This window comes from Melozone crissalis, unplaced genomic scaffold, assembly GCF_028551555.1.
Source record: "Melozone crissalis strain CALT ecotype California unplaced genomic scaffold, PUWL_Pcris_2 ptg000059l_1, whole genome shotgun sequence".
NCBI classification, from domain to species: domain Eukaryota; kingdom Metazoa; phylum Chordata; class Aves; order Passeriformes; family Passerellidae; genus Melozone; species Melozone crissalis.
In genome coordinates, this window is record NW_026535837.1 from 1814931 (window position 1) to 1833665 (window position 18735).

The window sequence follows — 18735 nt, forward strand, 5'->3', positions numbered from 1 at the left end:
ATTAATGGACTGTATCCCCACAGCATGGCAAAACGCTTCCTAATTGATTTGACCCTGTGGCAAAAATCACTAAAATGTCCTGTACAATAACATTCCGTTTTATTCACCTCACACCCACCTCTCGATCCTGTCTTTTGCCTCACGGCAGGAGAAGCCATTGCTGCCCCTCGTACTGGGCAGGGCTGAGTGCTGTGCTCAGTTCTGGGTCCCTCAGTTCAGCAGGGACCCTGATATGCTGGAGGGGGTTCAGGGAAGGGCAGTGGAGCTGGGGAAGGGTTTGGAGCATGAGCCCTGTGAGGAGCAGCTGAGGGAGCGGGGTTTGTTTATCCTGGAGAAAAGGAAGTTCACGGGTGACCTTATCGCTCTCTACAAATCCCTGACCTGGGGTTGTACCCGAGGGGGATGTTGGGCTCTGCCGCCAGGAAATCAGCGACAGGATGAGAGGACATGGCCTCAAGCTGTTCCAGGGAAAGTTTAGGCTGGACATTGGAAGGAATTTCTTTACATAAAGGGTGATTCGACATTGAAACGGGCTGCCCAGGGAGGTGGTGGAGTCACTGTCCCAGAAAGTCTGGAAGTGGCAGTCAATGCCACTGCCTGGTTGACAAGGCGGTGCTCAGTTATAAACTGGACTCGAAGATCTCAGAGGCCTTTTCCAACCTCATGGACCCGCAGGATTTTTCCCCCTCAGGGGCAGTGCTCCCCACGCCCCCTTGCAGCTCCATGGGGGACTTGGTTCCCGCCCCGCCGGGCCGGCGGCCCTCAGGGCAGCAGCCGGGAAAGCGAGAAGGAAGCGAACGCGGCGTGCCCAGGAGGCGGCGGGGGGAGCGGGGCTGGGAAGTCCCCGCGGAGGCGGAGGCGGGGACGGCGGGGGAGGGCGGGCAGCCCGTCCGTCAGCTGAGCGGCCATGGGCGCGCCGTGAGGGGTGAGTGGGGACGAGGTCCCTGAGGCCAGCCCAGAGCGGGGGGGTGGCGGTCGCCATGGCCGGGCTCGCCCAGTGACTCGGCGGATCCGGGGTGGGCCTGCGGGAAGGAAGGGCAAGGCGGGGAAGCGCCGTTCTGCGGCTCCTGGGGGCCGCTCTGGCCCAGGGACGGAGCTGCCGTGCCTGGGTAGAGGAGGGTGGAGGCACCGCAGCCTCCCCAGCACCGCGGTGGGGTTTGCAGGAGAACAGAAAGAGGGGACAAGAAAGCGAAAATGAAAGTTAAAAATCAGCGGAAACGGGCTCTCGGCCGGGCGCCGACAGGGCCGGGCGGCGGGGCCCGGGTGCTGTCAGGGATGGGAAGGGAGTGGGAGATGCGGGACTCTCGTTTCATTCCCAGAGAAATGCGCCCCTGAGGAAGGGCTGGATAGCCCGAAAGACGTCTTTGGTATCATGTGTTTTAGGCCCATGGGGGATTAATGTAGACTCACGGATACTCTGGTGTAGTGGGGTTAGAGGGATTGAAGGTGCCTGTGTGCTCTGACAAGGGATGTGGCTTGCATGTGTTAATAAAATGCGTGTGTGGTAATGCTTTCTTTATAATTTGGCAAGAAATTGAAAGTTTGCTCTTGGCAAACCTTGTAACAGCTGCTTCAGAGATGTCCAGCAAGTCGAAGGGCCGTCCTGCTGAAAATGGAGAGCATTCCAAGAGTAAAATGGAAAATGGAGTGGACAGCATGGCAGCCCCAGCCCTTAACACTTACACCCCGGAAGAGATGGTGCAACAGATGAAAGAACTCATCACTGAGAACAATGAGTTAAAAGGTGATTGCACACGTGAGCTGGTCTTGAAATGCAAGAGCCCTGAGTCTCTTCTGAAGGGTTTGTTTTGTGCTATGAGTATGAATTCTGTGCTTGTCTGCCCTTGCTGGGTAGCATTTGCTGTATAAACAGCTCTGCAAATGACAATGCCAGTTTGATAATAACACATCAATAGGATATTTGATAGCACACATCAAATTGAATTGGTGTGGTACATTAGGGGGAGAACAGCCTAATGTAAGGGTGGCTTACTTGCTCTTGAGTTTTATGTATAAGCACTGTGTATTTTAGAGGGTGACATGAAAAATCTCCTCCTATGATGTGCTATTTGCCCATCAACCTCTAAAAGATTTTTTTGGTTTGTATTGTAGAAGTGTTTGATCCATTACAAACATTTTGCCAAAGCTGCATTGGGAGGGATGGGTACTGTACCTTCCATACTTCAAAAAGGACTGGTGGCTATGGCAGGGTACATCTGGGAGAAACCAGTAGCCTTCCCTGAAAATTCCTAATGATTTGAGATACATTTACTTCTGGATCTGGAATTTAGGTGTCAGTTATTTCTTCCTTTAAATGGTTAGAGCAAAACCTGAGGGATCTGAGAATTTTTTGTGTAAAAGACAGAGGTATCTGACTGTTTATTTGACAACAGAGCATGGAGTCACATATCTCCTGTATTGTGATTTTACACTGGTGTTTAAATTCTTCCTGAATCATTTTTGGATGTGATCCAACTTTTGTGTCTCATGGGAATCTAGCAGGAAAGTTGTTTGTAGAAGTACGTCTGGTATTTTGCTAAAAGGTCTTATATAAGGTAACATTTACAGCTGCTGTAACCCATAACTTGCAGAATCATTCTCCAGACTCTGTTTTTTTTCATAACCTGAAGGATTCATGGGCAGTTTATCATATGACATCAGGATGTAATGAAAGTAACTGGAAAGTACAAGTATAAAGGATTTTTAAGTAACCAGCCTTGAGTTGCTTGCTTAAAAAAAAGCATGTCTAAAATAATTTCACTAACTGCCTAAAAATCTTGTAAGCATTTTGCAAGACTGATACTGTTACATACTGGCTTTGTTACTTACAGGGAACTGAGTAGGCTCTAAGTTGTTTGGTATATTTTTTCAATGCTTGCAATCGACTCTTAACCAAATAAACCATACATTTTCGAGGGGTGAGACAGAGCATACCATTTAAGTAAAATGTAACAGCACACTGAGGGAGAGCATTGTTGGGCATATTTGAGACATTTGATTTGATAGCATCTGTTTGCATACAGCAATTCACCAGTCTAGAATGTTTTCCTTGCCAAGTCTCAGTAGTTTCAGAAGCTCAGTTCAGCAGTTTTGGGCTGATCATGTGAATACCACACACAGCAAGATACCAGGTATCTCTTGTGAACAATCCCTCTGGCTTCTTAGTTTAGGAAAAAGTCAAGAAGTCAATGAGTGTGGGCATGTGATCCCAGCAGTGGATTTAAAGCTGTTATTAAGGTGCTAATGGACTATGATAAGTTTAGTTTTGGTATTTAAGGTACGCCAGACAGAGGCTCACATTTCACACCCAATTATTGCCAACCCATTTGATGCTGAAGAATGCTGAGCTCAGTGTAGTGGAAATCTGCTGTTTCGTGGACAGAGTGTTGATGTGATTCAATGTCTTCTCTCTGGCTGCCATTTAGAAGCCATGAAGTTGCACAACCAAGCTATGAAGGACCGATATGAGGAGCTTTCCACCTGGAGAGAGAAGCAGAAAGAAGAGCGAGAATTTTATGAGTTAAAGTTTAAGGAGGCAAAGCAGTGCTTGCAGGCCAAGTGCATTGAAAATGAACAGCTACAGCAGCAACTTCAGAGCTTAAAGGAAAGAGAAGAAGGAGCTGAAATGGTAAATAAGGAATTGGTTAGATTGACATGCTTTTGAATTGAAACTCTGGAGCATTCTGTCCCTTCTATGATTCTAGGATTCACCACACTGGGATGGTTTGGAGATTTGTTAACGTCTCCATTTTTATCCTTACCTCTAAGAAATGGTCTTCACCTGACTTACTTTATAAAAAGTGAGGCCTTTCAGAGTGTAGTAACAGAAAACTATGGCACACCTGAGATAATTTACTTTTTTTGTTAGCATTTAGTAAACAATAATAATTAAACTTTTTTACATAATAAATAAGTGGCATTTCTTGCTAATTTTTCATTTATTCTTGGATATCTCTTTACTTTATCCTTCCCTTTACTTGTTAGATTATCTGTCCCTCATGATAATTTAATTGCTTTTTTTATTGTGTTTCCTGGAGCATGTTTCCAGGGAGAAGTTGACACGTAAACAAGCAAAAAAAAAATGCCATCTATTTTTATTATATCAGTCTTCTTTTCTGAAAGCTCTTTTGCTGAGGTCAGATTAGATCTGTGCTTTTACTGCTCTGTTTGAGTCTGACTGAGCTTTCTGTCTGTGTCCTGCCTTTGGCTCTGTTACACATCATTTCTAATGTTGCAGGTGGTTGCACAGTAGCCAGGCAACATTTTGCAGGTGGCACTGAAGGCATCTGTGGGCAAAGCTGATCAAAACAAAACCTGCTTTGTGTCCCAAATGGACATGTGAAAAGTTAATGAAGAAGTTCATGCAGAGCCAAACTGATGCATTCTGGTGTCTGGTACCTCCAAGACCCATGTGGATTCTCTGTTGTCTGATGAGAAATAAGTGTATTAACCTTTTTCTCAACAGAGTCAATAGTAGACTCTCCCTTCCTCCTGACTGTTTGATGGAGCTCTGTAAGAAATGTTTCAGCATGTAAATCAAAATTGGCCAATAGGTCAGAAGATGCAAGGGGGAAGAAAGTAATGTTTAAACAGTGTGATTGTGTAAGTATTATTTACACAGTCTTTACAGAATGAAAACTTGTTTCAGGATTGTCAGGAAAATTCAGGATTTCATAAATTGTTCAGAATTTCATAAATCTGGAATATTTTTTAAGGGGAAGCAGAGGATTTATAATCTTTCTGTCTGTTGTAGAGCTTCTTGTACTTTGAATGCCTGAAGGATGCTGTTGCCAGAGTTTTCCAGCCTGCCTGAGAAATCTGAAATCTCTCTTATTCCCTGGAACTGACTCTAAATGCATCCTCTTACAGTATAAGCACAAAATCAGAGGCAGCAGAGGGTCAGAGTGGTATTGTGGGATGAGAGACACTGTCAGCACAGAGATAATTTGGAGATTTGGCATAATCATATCTTAGAATATAATTCAGACTTCAGAAATTGTTCAGAATTAGCATTGATGGTATGTGCTGTTATAAAACATTATCAGGAGGGGGAAGCTCAGATTACAAAGTGAGGAAGAAACAAACTCACAGGGAAATGTTTCATAATGGGGAGCAGCATTTAAAGGAGAGGAAATAATGAATCTTGCTGGCTATGTAGAGGCTTAAGAGAGGGTTTTGAGTAACCTAGAGAAAGGGAAAAGGCAAAGGAGATGATTGTAACTGGAAAGAGGGAAGTTTGAGGAGAATCTCTGAGGAACAGAGACTTTGTGGAAGGGATCTAGGACTTTGTATGAAGGTCAAGGAATTGGGAAGATTCATACATGGAAATGGGCTACAAAGTAGCCAGAAGGTGGGGAAAAGCTAAGAATGGGGTGTGTGGGAAAGCTCTCTGCCCACTGGTCTTTTCTCCCTTGAATCTTAGATTTTGGAAAAGAGGAATAGGGATATGGGTGGAAAAATGCAATAATTCTGGAGGTTGGCTGATACCCTATGTAGTAACAAAAGGCATAGACTCAGGCAAAAATTTACATCCTAATTATGTGTGCATTCAGAGAACCAGTCCCATATTTTCCAGCAGTGGGATGCCCAGTGTTTGATTACTTGGTTTCACAGTTGAAAGTTCTGTTGAGCGAACCAGAACATACTTTAGGGATGTGCCTGTGGGGTTTTCAGGCAAGCCTGAAGAGAGGGGATGCAGGACACTGTTTTGTTCAGGCTGTGTGCTCCTGGGCTGCTGTTCCTGTGGTTGGCTGATGCAGGGTGTGTCTATCCCAGGAGGCTCCTGAGAAGGAGGTGAGGCAGCTGAAGGCCCAGGTGCAGCGGCTCCAGGCTGAGAAGGCAGATCTGCTCGCCATCATTTCAGAGCTGCAGCTCAAGCTGAACATCTCAGCAGAGGATTCCTTTGTGGAGATTGGGATGAATGTAAGTAAAGGGAGCAACAGGAGCACAGTAACCTGCAGCCAGGTGCCAGGCTAAAAAATTCTGTCATTCTTTCTGTCATTCCTAGATTACCTGCTGTAGAGCACTTGTGTCTTAAAGGACTTGGAATTATTTTATGTCCTTCCACTCTAAAGCTCTAAGCAAATTAATTTCATGGATAGCCTCTATTGCACTAATTAAAAATGTTAAGTCTTGTCTTAGTACTGATGTTCCCAGAAATTTCAACCATCTTTTGTTAAGAGGCAACACCTGTGCATAAATGGGCTATTTTCTTTTGCAAATGGGGCTTACTTCCTACTGGCAGATAAATAGAGATGCAAGCAAACAAAACTTAAGTGCAAAACTCTAGAGAGTATTCCCTAGAGGCAAAAAAATGTACTTTTTTTACTGTTCTTGTATCTGGAATCTCTTCACAAACTGAAATGTGAAAATGTAGCCTCTGCTACCCCTCTATTCCCCATATCATCCCTCTGGAAAGTAGATGTGCAACAAGAAATTTTAAAAATGTAATTAAAATTTGTTTGGAGTTGTCAGAGAAAACATAGGGGTGCATTCTCCTTTTTATTTGCTAGAAGGATTCTCCTTTGGGCTACAAAGTGGGTTTGTAGGAGTGGGGAGTTTGTCAAGGAGTGGGGTTTGTAGAGGGAAAGAAGAGTTGTTCTTTCAGGAGGCTGGAGAGTGATCTCTAGGCTTATATTGAAAGTCACCTGCAGTGCTGCTCACTTGCTGTGTGCCCAGTCATCTTCACAGGGGAGAGTGGCTGTGGAAGTTGCTGATGAATGGAGAAGGGCAAGTCTCATTGTTGTTCCTATTTCTCTAATCAAGCTGGAAGAGATACAGGGAAAGGCACGTGAAGTATTTAAATTAAGAATTTCCAAATATGAAGATTATCTGTGGGAGTTTTTTTATTTATCTGTATTGCCATGATAGCAATTCTCCCTGTTTTTCTTCATTCCTTAAATAAATAAAGTCCTGCTGTTCTGCTTAGATAAAATACTGAGCTAATAGTAGTTTTTTCTCTCCTAGGAAGGGGAAATAAATAGAACTGCAAAGGAACATCAAGAGAATAGTGGTGAAATGCCCAGTGATGTTGCTGTCTACATGTATGTAGGTTCCTGTGTGTTATGTGTGATTCAGACTTCTGCCTTGAGTTTTGTTTTCAATGTAAGGGAATTTCTTTCTAAGAGGAATGCACTAGAAAATCCTCTTTTTCTTTGGCTTTGCACCCCTCCATTGCAGTAGCTCTACCTCATAGCACGCAGCAAGACCCTCAGCTCTCTGACATTTTTCCTTCTAGTTTTTACTAGCTGACAAGAGGGAGTAGTGCATATTCTGGCAAGTTGGCCAAGCATTTGTGGACATTCTGACTTGCCAGCTCTTCAGGCTTTTAAGGAAGGCCAAACAGAAAAGACAAAGAGGCTGCAGGGACTTGTTCCCTCCTAATCATTGGAGACCATCCAATAGAGTATCTGTCCTCTACCCAATTGTACTGGTGTTGGTAAGAGTCAGAGGTCTTACAGTCTTTCAGATCTGACCCTGTTGGAGTGTGCTTGGTATGAAGTGTTTCCATGATGGGGTAGACACACAGTGCAACACAGTCCTTGCTTTTCAGGTTATTGGGTTTAAGGTAGCAGCATTCTGTTCAGGTTACTTCTCAAAATTCAATCTTTACATCAGCACCAGGACACAAGGGACTTTCTTGCCCCTGGCTGAACCTTTACTCCTCGTGGACATAGACATCTGATACTGTTCAGCTTTCTACTCTGGATACTGCCCAGTTTAGCAGCTAGATGGTTTTGGCTGAACTCTTATTTACTTTGTGCCTTTGCTTTTGAAAGGGAAGGATACAGAAAATGCTAAGGACATAGCAGGCCAGAAAGCTGTGCTCCATGTTGTCACTCCTATGTCACTGCAAGGTAGAACAGTGCTTCAGTGTAATATCAGAGAAACTTGTCCCTCAGCGTGCTGATAAGAAGTTGAAGGAGGGAAAGAAATAAGGGTGTTGCAGTTGTGGATAAAACTGAAATAGTTGCTGACCACAGACCAAGCTGCAAGTATTAAGCTTGTTGTTAGCTGTGGCTTGTGAGAACACTGATTATAAGACATTCCCTGTGGAACTTGCTTACCTTTGGAGGAGAATCTGGGCCATATCTACAAGAACAGGGGGCATACGTAGCTCTGAAAATATTTCCAGTGTCACCACGTGCCTTTGTCCAGTGCTGAAACTTTAGACGGGTGCTGTTAACAGGTTCAGTGAAATGTGATCCACTCAGGGTGGATTTATTTCTGTAAGGGTAGAACTGCACTAAAAATCCCCTGATAAAAGTTATTTACTTAAAATATCCTGGCTGAACACTGTCTTTTGGGTATTGAATTTTGCTCACCAGAGGTTTCTAGCTCTCAGAAGCACACAGAAGACTCTGCTTTGCTTTCTTTTCTGAACTACAAAAGCAGAACTTTAAACACATGCTATTTTACAGCTGAGACTCTGAAATATACAGTCTTAACTTGCCTGTCATCCATGCAGTTTGGGGATTTTGACTTTCTGTCTAGATGGCCATAAAAATGGATATAATGGAACACAGTATTTTATCACTTATCCTATTTTTTGGAGCTTTGTATTTTTTCTGGTTCAATTTACAGTAGCAAAATATGATTTTGAAAAGAACTATAGAATATGAGGAGGGTAAAGTGTTAAAGAGATTTTTTTTCTGAACAAGAAAGTGATTTCTGATGACCATTTTTAGTGGGATATGCTTTCTTTTCCATAAAGGAGCAAGGCAGAGGTAGAAATGTTCTGTGCTTTATTGTGAGAAAAAGTTGTTTGTAGGAGTGGACAGCAGCACTTTGCAGAAAGGGCTGCAAAATAGGTCAGAATAAGTGCACTGGGTTTTGTGTTGTCATAACTGCTTTTGCTTCCCTTGCTTAGTGCTGAATTGTTCCCTTAGCTGGAATGGGACTGCCTGTGCCCTGCATTTGCACTCACAGGGGCTGTGGCTGCTGGTCTTGGCTCTTGGCAATTAGGAATGAACCCTTTGCTCAGAGCACTGTTTCCAGCACTGTGTGAATTGGTGGCCTCTCAGACTGGGTTCTAGCATTAGGGTTGAGGGAGTGTGCTGCTAAAGGGGTTGCTGTTGTTATTTACATCTGGTCTGGTTTGGTTTGAAGCAGGAGCAAATCTGCAGATGAATCAAAGAATTTGGAGTCTGAGGAGCTAACTGTGAGCCAGCTGCTCTGCAGCCTTAGAAATGAAACTCAGAAGAGGGAAAAACTTGAGGAGGAGCTGCAGGATCACAGAGAGAGGTATGAAGTAGGTGCACTGTAACATTTGGAGCTGTTTCCTTTCAGGGCTGCTGCAGTTACCAAGTCTCTGAATGATCAGCAACAAGCTGAAATATCAGTGTGATTTGGGGAATTTCCTGAGCACTCAGTTGTAATAATATTTTGTGGTTTTCTGTATAGAGATAAACCACAGTTTTCTTGCAAGGGATTTTATTTTCATTTCCTGAAGTGCCACAGATCAAGGCAAATGACCAATTTCCTCTTGGGATTGAACTATCCCTGGGTTATTCAGAAAGATAGGATGACTAGTTGAGGCTCTTCTCCCCATTCACTCCTCCATAGTTATTTGCCTTTGGATGAATCATCTCTGTGTGTGGCCTTAACCAAATCACTATGTCTGAAACAGGTCCTCTTCGTGATACTGGCATGCTACATTTAGCAGTGTGTGAGCTTGCAAAAGCTCCTTAGAAATGTCTAAAATAAATTTAATTCCAGAGTTTTCACAGTGAGACCTGTATGAGGGTCTGTCTCAGTTCTGTGGGTGTAAATCAGCACAACTGTTCAGAGTGGCCAATTCCCCAAGCAGTTCCAGATCCCCACTTCAGAGAAACAGAGTAAGACATTATCTACTATGAAAGGTTGGTGTCACAGTAATTGCTTCTATGTGGTCTTCCTAGAAGAGGTAATGAGCCATAACCAAACAATTCTTAGAAACCTCAGCCCCTGAAAGTACTACAGGAAACCAGAGACAATATTGATCACTGGATTCAGTGAACAGAATGATCTGTTTCCAAAGAGTTGGCACTTTTGGACTGTACCAAAGATCCCTTTGGACTGAATGTCATGACCTTCATCACACCTGCAGACTTACACACCCATTTTAATTAAATGTACAGTGTCCTGTGTTCTTCAAGAACCCCCATGATTGTGCATGCCTTCCTGTATGTCTGTACTTTCCGTTCTGGCTTGTGGTTTTTCTGTGGCTGTGATGCTACAAAGAGAATCATCACTTGCATGAAATCCTTGTATAGTCACAATCTCACCTGAAGCATAAGCCAAATCCATCATTATTGGCCTCTTCTTTTTTCCAGACTGTCAAAGCTGGAGAAAGAGACCAGAAACTGCCTGGAGAGTGGGACACAAACTGAACAGGAAGAAGAGAGTTCAGAAGCTGTAAGTTCCTGCCCTCAGTCAAGATATAACATACAGCTGACTTGTTGAGGTCACCAACCTCAGGGTCTAGATTTCCATTTGCACTCAGGGAGCAAAGGGCAATTGTCCTGCCCAGGTAATGGAAGTGAACTTTGATGCATCTTAGAGTTGGTTCCACATTCCAGCAGCCACTGCAAAGGGGTGGGACTGGGGGCCAAGTATTCAGGAAGCTTGGCATAACTGCAGTTATACCACATTGCCCTGGCCATGCCCAGTAAGCAGAGAGAAATACAATAATTTCTACCCCCAGAAATCATCTAGACTGTGAATTTCCTCACTGCTGCCTAAGTCAGCTTTTGGATCAGAATCCAGTGACAGCATATTGTAAAACAGACTTTAAATGTGGAGCTCATATGGCACCTGCTTTAGGTTTGTTCATGTTTTTAGTGGGGTTACAATGGTGGGGCATAACTATTTTAGATTGAGATGCAGTCCAGGCAGAAACTTAGTCCTGATGTTCTCAATTAAGATTTGAAAGAGTGCTGGGGTTGGGATTCAGCTCCAGTCAGATGCTTCAGCTTCTGTGCCTGCAGCTGTAAGTTTCTATGTGAGGTGAGAGTGCAATCCCATAGCCCTGGAGGTCCATGCTGGTTCAATGCAACTGCACGATACAGGCAGCTAAGAGTGCTTTATGTGAGGTGTGTGAGTTTGTGAAGTGCTGCATGGGAATTGGAAATGTGCTGTGGGACCTGCTGGAGACCTGTGCCCTTCTGAAGGCCAGGAGAAGTATTTTAGGGCAGGGCTGGCCTGGTTAAACAAGACCAGTCTGCAGTCAGGCCAAGAGATGCCCTTCCTAGGGAAAGCAGATGATGTCTTGGTTAATTAATGTTTTCCAGTGCTTTTATCTCCCCTTTGCCTGAGTTACAGCCTGGGCCCAACACTCCTCATTGAAGGGGACACTGAGGTCAGCCCTTGTGCTGGCAGCTGTTTCCATGTACCCTGTTGTGTTTCTTCAGAGGCTCCTGTCAGCAGAGCTCATGTTACCTGCCTCTGTGGTAAAATGTAAATCTTTAGTGGAACAATGGAGGGGGTGCAGTGTGGAATAATTGTGAAGCCTTGTAGATGAGGGCTTATTTCTGAGTATAGACTGTAACTGTGCAAACTAACTTAGGCAGTTTTCTCTAGTGAGACTTCCTACTTACCTTTCTTAGCCTGTAACTTTACTATCTTAAAATGTCCATATGTAATTTTCTTTTTATTTCTCTAAAAGGTTGGCAGTGAAGTAGAAGCCCTGAATCTGCAAGTTTGTGCTCTGTTTAAAGAGCTTCATGAAGCCCATGAGAAGTTAAAAGAAGCAGAATTGATTCAGAAAAAACTTCAAGAAAAGTAAGGCTCAGAAGAGCAAAAGTTCTCTCATGACACCCAGTACTTGTATGACAACTCCCATCTTGGGAAACTCACCAGCTCTACAAATACCAACTAAAATAACTGTTTCATAGAAGTGCTGTCAAAGAGTGCTCCTTCTTTGTAAGTGGTGAAGTGCAGAAATACAGAAATTGTGAGAAAGTCTGAGCTGCCAACCTAGTTTTGCAAATAGAACCTCAGTGCCTTGAGTTATAAGATTTGGGTTGTAACCCTTCATGATGTAAAGAAAAAATCTTTTCTGTTTTCTCTTTCACATAATCAATCCCTATTCTGGCTTTAGAGGAGAAAGCCAAGGAACTTGGTTATAACCTTTTCACATGAGCTGTCTGGGCTTTTGAAGAAAATTGTGTAGGTTATAGAAGTGGTTACAAGACCCTATTTTTTTTGCTTAGTTTCCTGTCAAATTCCAGTTCTTTGAGATTCATAATAGTAAGAAAATTAATGTTGGTTTCTATAGCTTTGTTTTCTGATGGTTGTGTGTAGACTGATTTTTGTCTTTCCCTGTTTTTCATCAAAATATGCCTTTCAAGTGAACAAATACTCTTTTTGCTATATGCCTCTTGGGAAAAATCCATTAGGAGAGGGTGAGAGAAGAGATCAACCTTTTTTTCTTTTCTATCAGGTGCCAGGTACTGGAAAGAAAAAGCTTGGCTGCTGCATCAGAGTTGGAGGAGAAGCAGCAGCTGATATACACCATCAAGAAGCTGGAACTTCAGGTGGAGAGCATGCAGGCAGAGGTCAAGCTGGAACAAGCCAAGACACATGAAGAAAAGTGAGTATGACTTGGCTTTGTATTCCAGGAAGGCATTGTCAGTGAAGAAGAGAAGTCCAAGGGAACCCAGCCAAAGGAGAATTGAATCTGAAATACTACTTTTGTGTCCTGTACCCTTTGAAACTATGCTGTGTTTGTAGATTATGAGGTAGAAGTCTGTATTCTTTCCTCTACTGAACCCCTCACTTAGGAACACTTGAGCTGTCAACTCTGGCTTGTATGTTCCTTTAACCATAAAGTCCAAGGTGGAATAGAGCTGGGTGTAACATTGAAGTGGAGGAAGCAGAGAAGTGACAACAGCTGTGCCACTGACCAGCAGGGGTAAATGTGGACACATCCTGGAGGGCAGGGACAAGTCAGATGCTGACAGTGCTGGGAAAGTGACAGTAATGAAGAGGTCTGCAATCCCTACAATATGTTTGCACTAGGAGAGTCGAGTGTGTGGTCAGGCTGAGGTAAAGAGAGGCTGTTTGCTTTGGCTCCCTGCTCCCTTTCATGTGCAGTCTGTGTAAGGAGTGTGAAAATGTCAGTCCAAGCTGGTCAGAGAGGCTGAACTTCCTGAAGGACACATCTTCAGCTGCTGCAGAAGCTGCTCATTGTCTTCAGAGTCTGTGTCTGATAAATTCTCCTTCACTTGAAGTCTGAGTCAAGACTTGGATGTAAGCCTAAGAAGGGTGTTACATTGAACAGAATTTGTGAGCTTCATATAAAAAAACCAAGTGATGGATTCTTCAATATGAAATGCAGTGATCAGTAAGGACACTGGTTTGACTCAATCCATGGATAGAGCAGCACACAACTCATTGGAAGGGAGATGTTGAGACATGGGGTATGACTTTTTCTCACCAGAAATGCACGCTGATTTGCAAGGAGCTGGTAGTGGCTTTTTTTTTAAGTTCTATCATTTAGATTTCAAATAATTGTTTTAAATTTTTATCTCTTTTCTTGTCATAAACAGGACGAGATACAATAACCTCCAGGATTCATATAGCAAGCTCCTTCCAGAACTCACTGAGGCAAAGAAAAAAATTGATGAAATGAAACTCAAAGAGGTAAACTCATCACAAGAAGAAATCATAATTAATTAGGGGTGAGGGGGAAGGGATGGGAGAACATCTTTAAAATCAGGAAACAACTGTCATCCCTTCTACATAATTACATGCAACATAGCAACACTGCTCTGATAAACACAGATCCTGTGCTGTCAGTTACAGAAAACTTTATCCACACATCAGTACTTCCATGGTGGTTTTGGGTAAGGTCTAATCTGCAGTGCAGTGCAGCACAGAGTCCAGTCCTCAGACAGAAGTGATAGATACCTCAGTGTTCCTGCAGCATCACTTATAAAAATGTGGGAAGGTAAATCTCTAAACATTTTTGTATTCTTAAATAGAATGCCTGCCACAGTGAGGCCTTGTTAGGAACTGAAGCACCGTGGAAGTGCCACATTGTTCTGTGTAATTTCAGAAACTGGGAAAACATCTTTTACAGTGTCCACTAGGGGGTTGTCTTTTAACTTGATACAATGTAGTTTGAAAGCTCAAAACTAATCTTTAAAGTAAAATACCAGTCACCACTGCTGTCTTAGTCCAAGTTCCTTTGGTGACCAAAATGGGAACCTTTTCCAAGGACAGGAGGAGTAAGAAGCAAACTTTCACTTCAAGGAGTTCATGTCGTAATCACAATTCTTCTTTGCAGCTGGACAGAGTAGATAAAGCTGTGGTGGAACAACTGACAGCAAAGGTGGAGTTGGCAGAACAAGCCCTTGCTGCAAAGCAGCTCCAGATAGATGAAATGAAGCAGCTAATTGCTAAGCAAGAGGAGGACCTTGAAACCATGTCTGTGCTCCGTGCTCAGGTATCAGCTCTTTACACAAACTGGCTCCTTCCCCACCCAGTATTCAGAAACCAGGAGGTATTTAATGGCTCACTCTGGAATGCTGAATACATTTTCTCAACTTGAAAGCATAACACCCCTTACTTGGCTTGTCTTGCAGAGCCTTTACCCACTGTATTCTAGGGCTCTAGGAGGAACTGTGTATGCTGGAGTCTGGCACAACAAACAGAAGCTGGGAGTAAATGTGTATTTAGAACCACTGGCTTAAGGATCACTGCAAATGTTTTAGAGATGATTTTACTCAAACCAGCATGTGTTAAGTGAGTAAAAAGGGTTTGCCTCACATTTAAGGCACAGAACGGGCATCTTGGCCTGGTTCCACTATCTGAACCTCAGATATGTCAGTGTAATAAGTCAAGTCACCTCCTCACTGCTTGTCTGTGCCTTGTTTCTGCCTCTGTACAGCAGAGAAAATACCTGTGTCCCAGGTAAGGCACTCAGAGTATCTTTTACAGAGTCCAGAAAGCATTAGGCTTCCTTCACCTTGGGAGAAGGGCAGCTCTTGGCTTTGCAGTGTGTGTGTGTTTTGAGGAGATGCAGATTATGAAACAGATTTGTGATTTTGACATGTAATATACAAATATGGTTCAAAGTTAAAAATTTTCAGCCTGATTTCATTTCTCTGATCAGATGGAGGTTTATTGTTCTGATTTCCATGCTGAGAGGGCAGCAAGAGAGAAGATCCACGAGGAGAAGGAGCAGTTGGCTGTCCAGCTGGCATACCTACTAAAAGAGCAGCAAAACTTTGAAGACCTTGGCCGGTGAGAACAGAATTTGGCTGAACTGCCTTTGCACTGTCCTGTTACTCTGTTCTGGTGTTGACCAACATTGTGAGCATCTCAGTAGAAAGGCAAATAAATTTGCAGACATTTCTTGCTTAATTTGAATTTAAAAGGAGAAAAAAAAATGAATTGCCTGACTTCTCAATTTTCTGTGTGTAAAATGTGTTAGTTCTTAATTGAGTAGTAAGTTTTCATTTCAGATAATGCATGCTTGGTAAATTCTCTCTGTTGATCCATGTGAGTTTCTTTGGGTTTTGGCCTCAGTTTTAGCTGTGAATCTGCAGCTAATCTTCCTGCATGTGTGCCAGGGATATCTGCTGCTTCTCCAGGAGGCAGTGGTGAATACACAGTTCTGAGTACTGTGGTAGTTGAATCAAGTTATGTTTCACATTAACTGCACACTGAGTCATTTTTATGGTATAACTTGCTTTTCTACTTAAAGCAAATCTGCAGTTTTCCCTGAACAGCTGAGAGTCCTTGGAGTTTTGCAGAGAAGGGTGCCCTGGATCCTTAGGTGTGTGGCTGCCCAAATCCTGCTGCTGGTGTCACTTGCATGACCCTGTTTTCAGCAGACCTCTGGCATGATCTCACAAAGCAGTGGCATTTCTAGGCCCTGTTTCTGAGCAGCAGTTGTGAACTAAATGCATGACCAGTTGACAGGAGTCTGTTTTCAGAGCCCTTGACCTGTTTATTACCCACAGAAGCTCTCTGGCAGAGATGCAGAGTCGCCATGGAGCCAGGATGCCGGATCAGGAGCGCTCACCTCACCTTGTCCAAAGAGGTACTGCAGGCACCTTCTCCAGCCCTCAGGGGCAGGTTCAGGTTACAGCAGCTCTGCTTGGCTGCAGACAGCTTCCCTGTGGTTATCTCTCTGCAGAGAGCAAAATAAGGTAATACAACAGTTCATCATTTATCTTCTCTGCTTGCAGGAACGAATAGTCAAGATTGGCCAGAGCAGCGGAATATTTCTATTTATGCATGTCCTAAATGTGAAGAAATCCTACCTGATTTGGACACACTGCAGATTCATGTTATGGACTGCATTAATTGAGTGATGCCCTCCAGTTCTTTGTCTTCTGGAATTTTACCTGCCAAACACTTGGGAGTTTTTCCTTCTTGCTCAAATAATGCTCAGCTCTTATATCCTATGAAGGAGATTTTCAGGAGTTTGCTTTGCTAATTCAATGGGAAAAGGGTAAAAACTCTTCCCATGTCCTGTAGTGACTAATCTTCTTGTAATCTGCTTTAGGGAAGGAGTTTTCATAGATTAACAACATGGATGTGGTACAGAACTTGCAGTGTGTCTGCTGCTATGAAACCTTTCAGGAACATTCCCCTGAAGTGCTCTGCTCCATGGCTACTCTGCAGAACAGGGCTGAATCACTGAAATCAGGAGAGATGAGATATTTGCTGATCAAATATATATATATATAAAATAAATGTGAGCCTGTAAATACTTCATCTCTTACATACTATATACCAGGAAAGTAATACACAAAAGAAGCTGTTTGAGGAGCTTTCAGCAAAATGGAATAGTGCTGCATTCATCGAGAATGTGAAGTGAACCCTGATGTTTCTCCAGATGGCCATTTCATTGCTGCCCTTGTGACCATACTAATCTGATGTTACATTTTTGATGGCTTATGTAACTCCTTGCTTTAGCCAGATGTGGGTAAGGTTTAAAATGGATCAGCTAGGTCTGATACATGTAGCTCCTGCTGTACTCAAGTCACTTGGTTTTATAGAACTGTTCATTTTTATGATGTTGTCTTAATTTTTCTTTATTATAATACAAGCATTTGAACTTGTACAGTATTGTGGTGGAAAGCACTGAGATGGATGTAACCTAATTTAAAAAGAGTATAGTGGATTTTCACGTATCAAAATAAATCTACTATAATTATGAATTTATCTGTGCCTGTGAGTACGTGGGAGACTGGAACAGGATTTCAAATTCCCATGTCTGAAAAGCTTGTGTAGAAACAACTGTAGTGGATTAGTTCTATTCTTGTCCTCCCAGGTGTTTTTATCTCAACAAGAAGGAGAAAATCCCTTTTTTGTCGTTGTAATTTGAGTAAGTTTTTTACTTTGCTTGTTGTCACTGTTGTTTTAATTATCACTTTTAGACTCTGGATTCTTGTTTTCTGTTATAGCTCATCTATAGCTTCATCCATAATTTCAGGTAACACAAGAGCTGATGTTGTGAGTAGGTATTTATCAGCCTCCTTGCAACCTTCTTCATCAATTACAAGTAGATGCAATATCTTACTGGCTTTTAACTGGTTCCTTTTGACAGTAGGATTTATAGGCTTTTTTTTTTTTACTCTGAATCCAGTTTTATTATGGGAGTTGTGACAGTTACAGATTCTGCAATGATCAAAATCTGATGGAAATGCTACTAGGCCAGAAGCAAACTAACAGAATAATAGAGCTGATTTCATCTGAGAAGTATTAACCTTAATGAAAACACAGAAAATCAATGTGAAAGGCCGAAGAAGGAATAACTTATGCATTTGTCAAATCAAAATGAATCATCTGAGGAGGTTTCAGAGAGAGGGGATGTTAGCACAGGGGTGCTAAGAGGAAAACATGGGCATTAGATGAAATAGGTCTTCACAGAAAGATAAAAGAGCAGGTCTAATAGCACAAATCAGGAGGGGCAAGGAACTGCAAAGAATAAAGCCACAATACACTGAAACCTGTTCATGCTACAGGGAAGATTATTTTTTACTGTCATTACTTAGTGCAGTCCAGCAATGAGCTTGTACATCCTCAGAACTATTGTTCACAGAATTACAGTTCTACCAAAGAAAACTTGACCAACCTACAAAATTTTGTCCACTGCACGTGACAATAACAAGGATTGAATTTGAGGGTGTAAAACAAGTGTTGACATTGTTTAGGTTGTCCAGATGAGGATGGCACCTGCTGTGACCCCTCCCTGAGGCCACTCTGCCCAGGCATGGGCAGCCCTGCAGCCAAATGGGCTTACCCAGAGCCTGGATCAGGAATAATGTGTCAGTAGGAGCAGGACTGTGATTCTTTCCTCTGTAGTGGGCATTGGTGTGGCCACAACTTGAATGCTGTGCCCAGGTCTGGCCCCTCAGCTCAGGAAGGGCACTGAGGGGCTGGAGAGTGCCCAGAGAAGGGCAATGGGGCAGGGGCTGGAGCACAAGGCTGAGGAGGAGCAGCTGAGGGGGCTCAGCCTGGGGAAAAGGAGGCTCAGGGGGACCTTTTCACTCTCTGCACCTCCCTGACAGGAGCCAGGTGGGGGTCGGGCTCATCTTCCAGGTTACAGGATGAGAGGACATGGCTTCAAGCTGCATCAGGACAGGTTTAGGTTGGACAGTGGGAGCACTATCTTCACAGAAAGGATGGTTCCACATTGGAGTGACCGTCCCTGCAAATGTTTAAGGAAAGTCCGGACATGGCAGTCAGTGCCGTGATCTAGTTGACAGGTAGTGATCTCTTATAGGTTGGACTCGA

General features: G+C 43.2%; 1 protein-coding gene across 5 annotated transcripts; it reads left to right on the forward strand.

Moving 5' to 3' along the window:
• The first annotated feature begins 863 nt into the window (after positions 1-863).
• OPTN (optineurin) lies at positions 864-16676 on the forward strand. Of its 5 annotated transcripts, none has more exons than XM_054287575.1 (14): positions 864-925; positions 1568-1744; positions 3426-3628; positions 5776-5922; positions 6967-7043; positions 9109-9243; positions 10314-10395; positions 11645-11760; positions 12422-12571; positions 13530-13623; positions 14270-14428; positions 15098-15228; positions 15951-16030; positions 16179-16676. In XM_054287575.1, exons 2-14 carry the CDS (start codon positions 1579-1581, stop codon positions 16298-16300), a joined length of 1662 nt encoding a protein of 553 aa, XP_054143550.1. In that variant the 5' UTR covers positions 864-925; positions 1568-1578; the 3' UTR covers positions 16301-16676. The 5 variants fall into 5 exon arrangements, with proteins under 5 accessions (XP_054143550.1, XP_054143553.1, XP_054143551.1 ...); XM_054287578.1 differs by having other exon boundaries at positions 15954-16030; XM_054287576.1 differs by having other exon boundaries at positions 9112-9243.
• The last annotated feature ends 2059 nt before the right edge of the window (positions 16677-18735 follow it).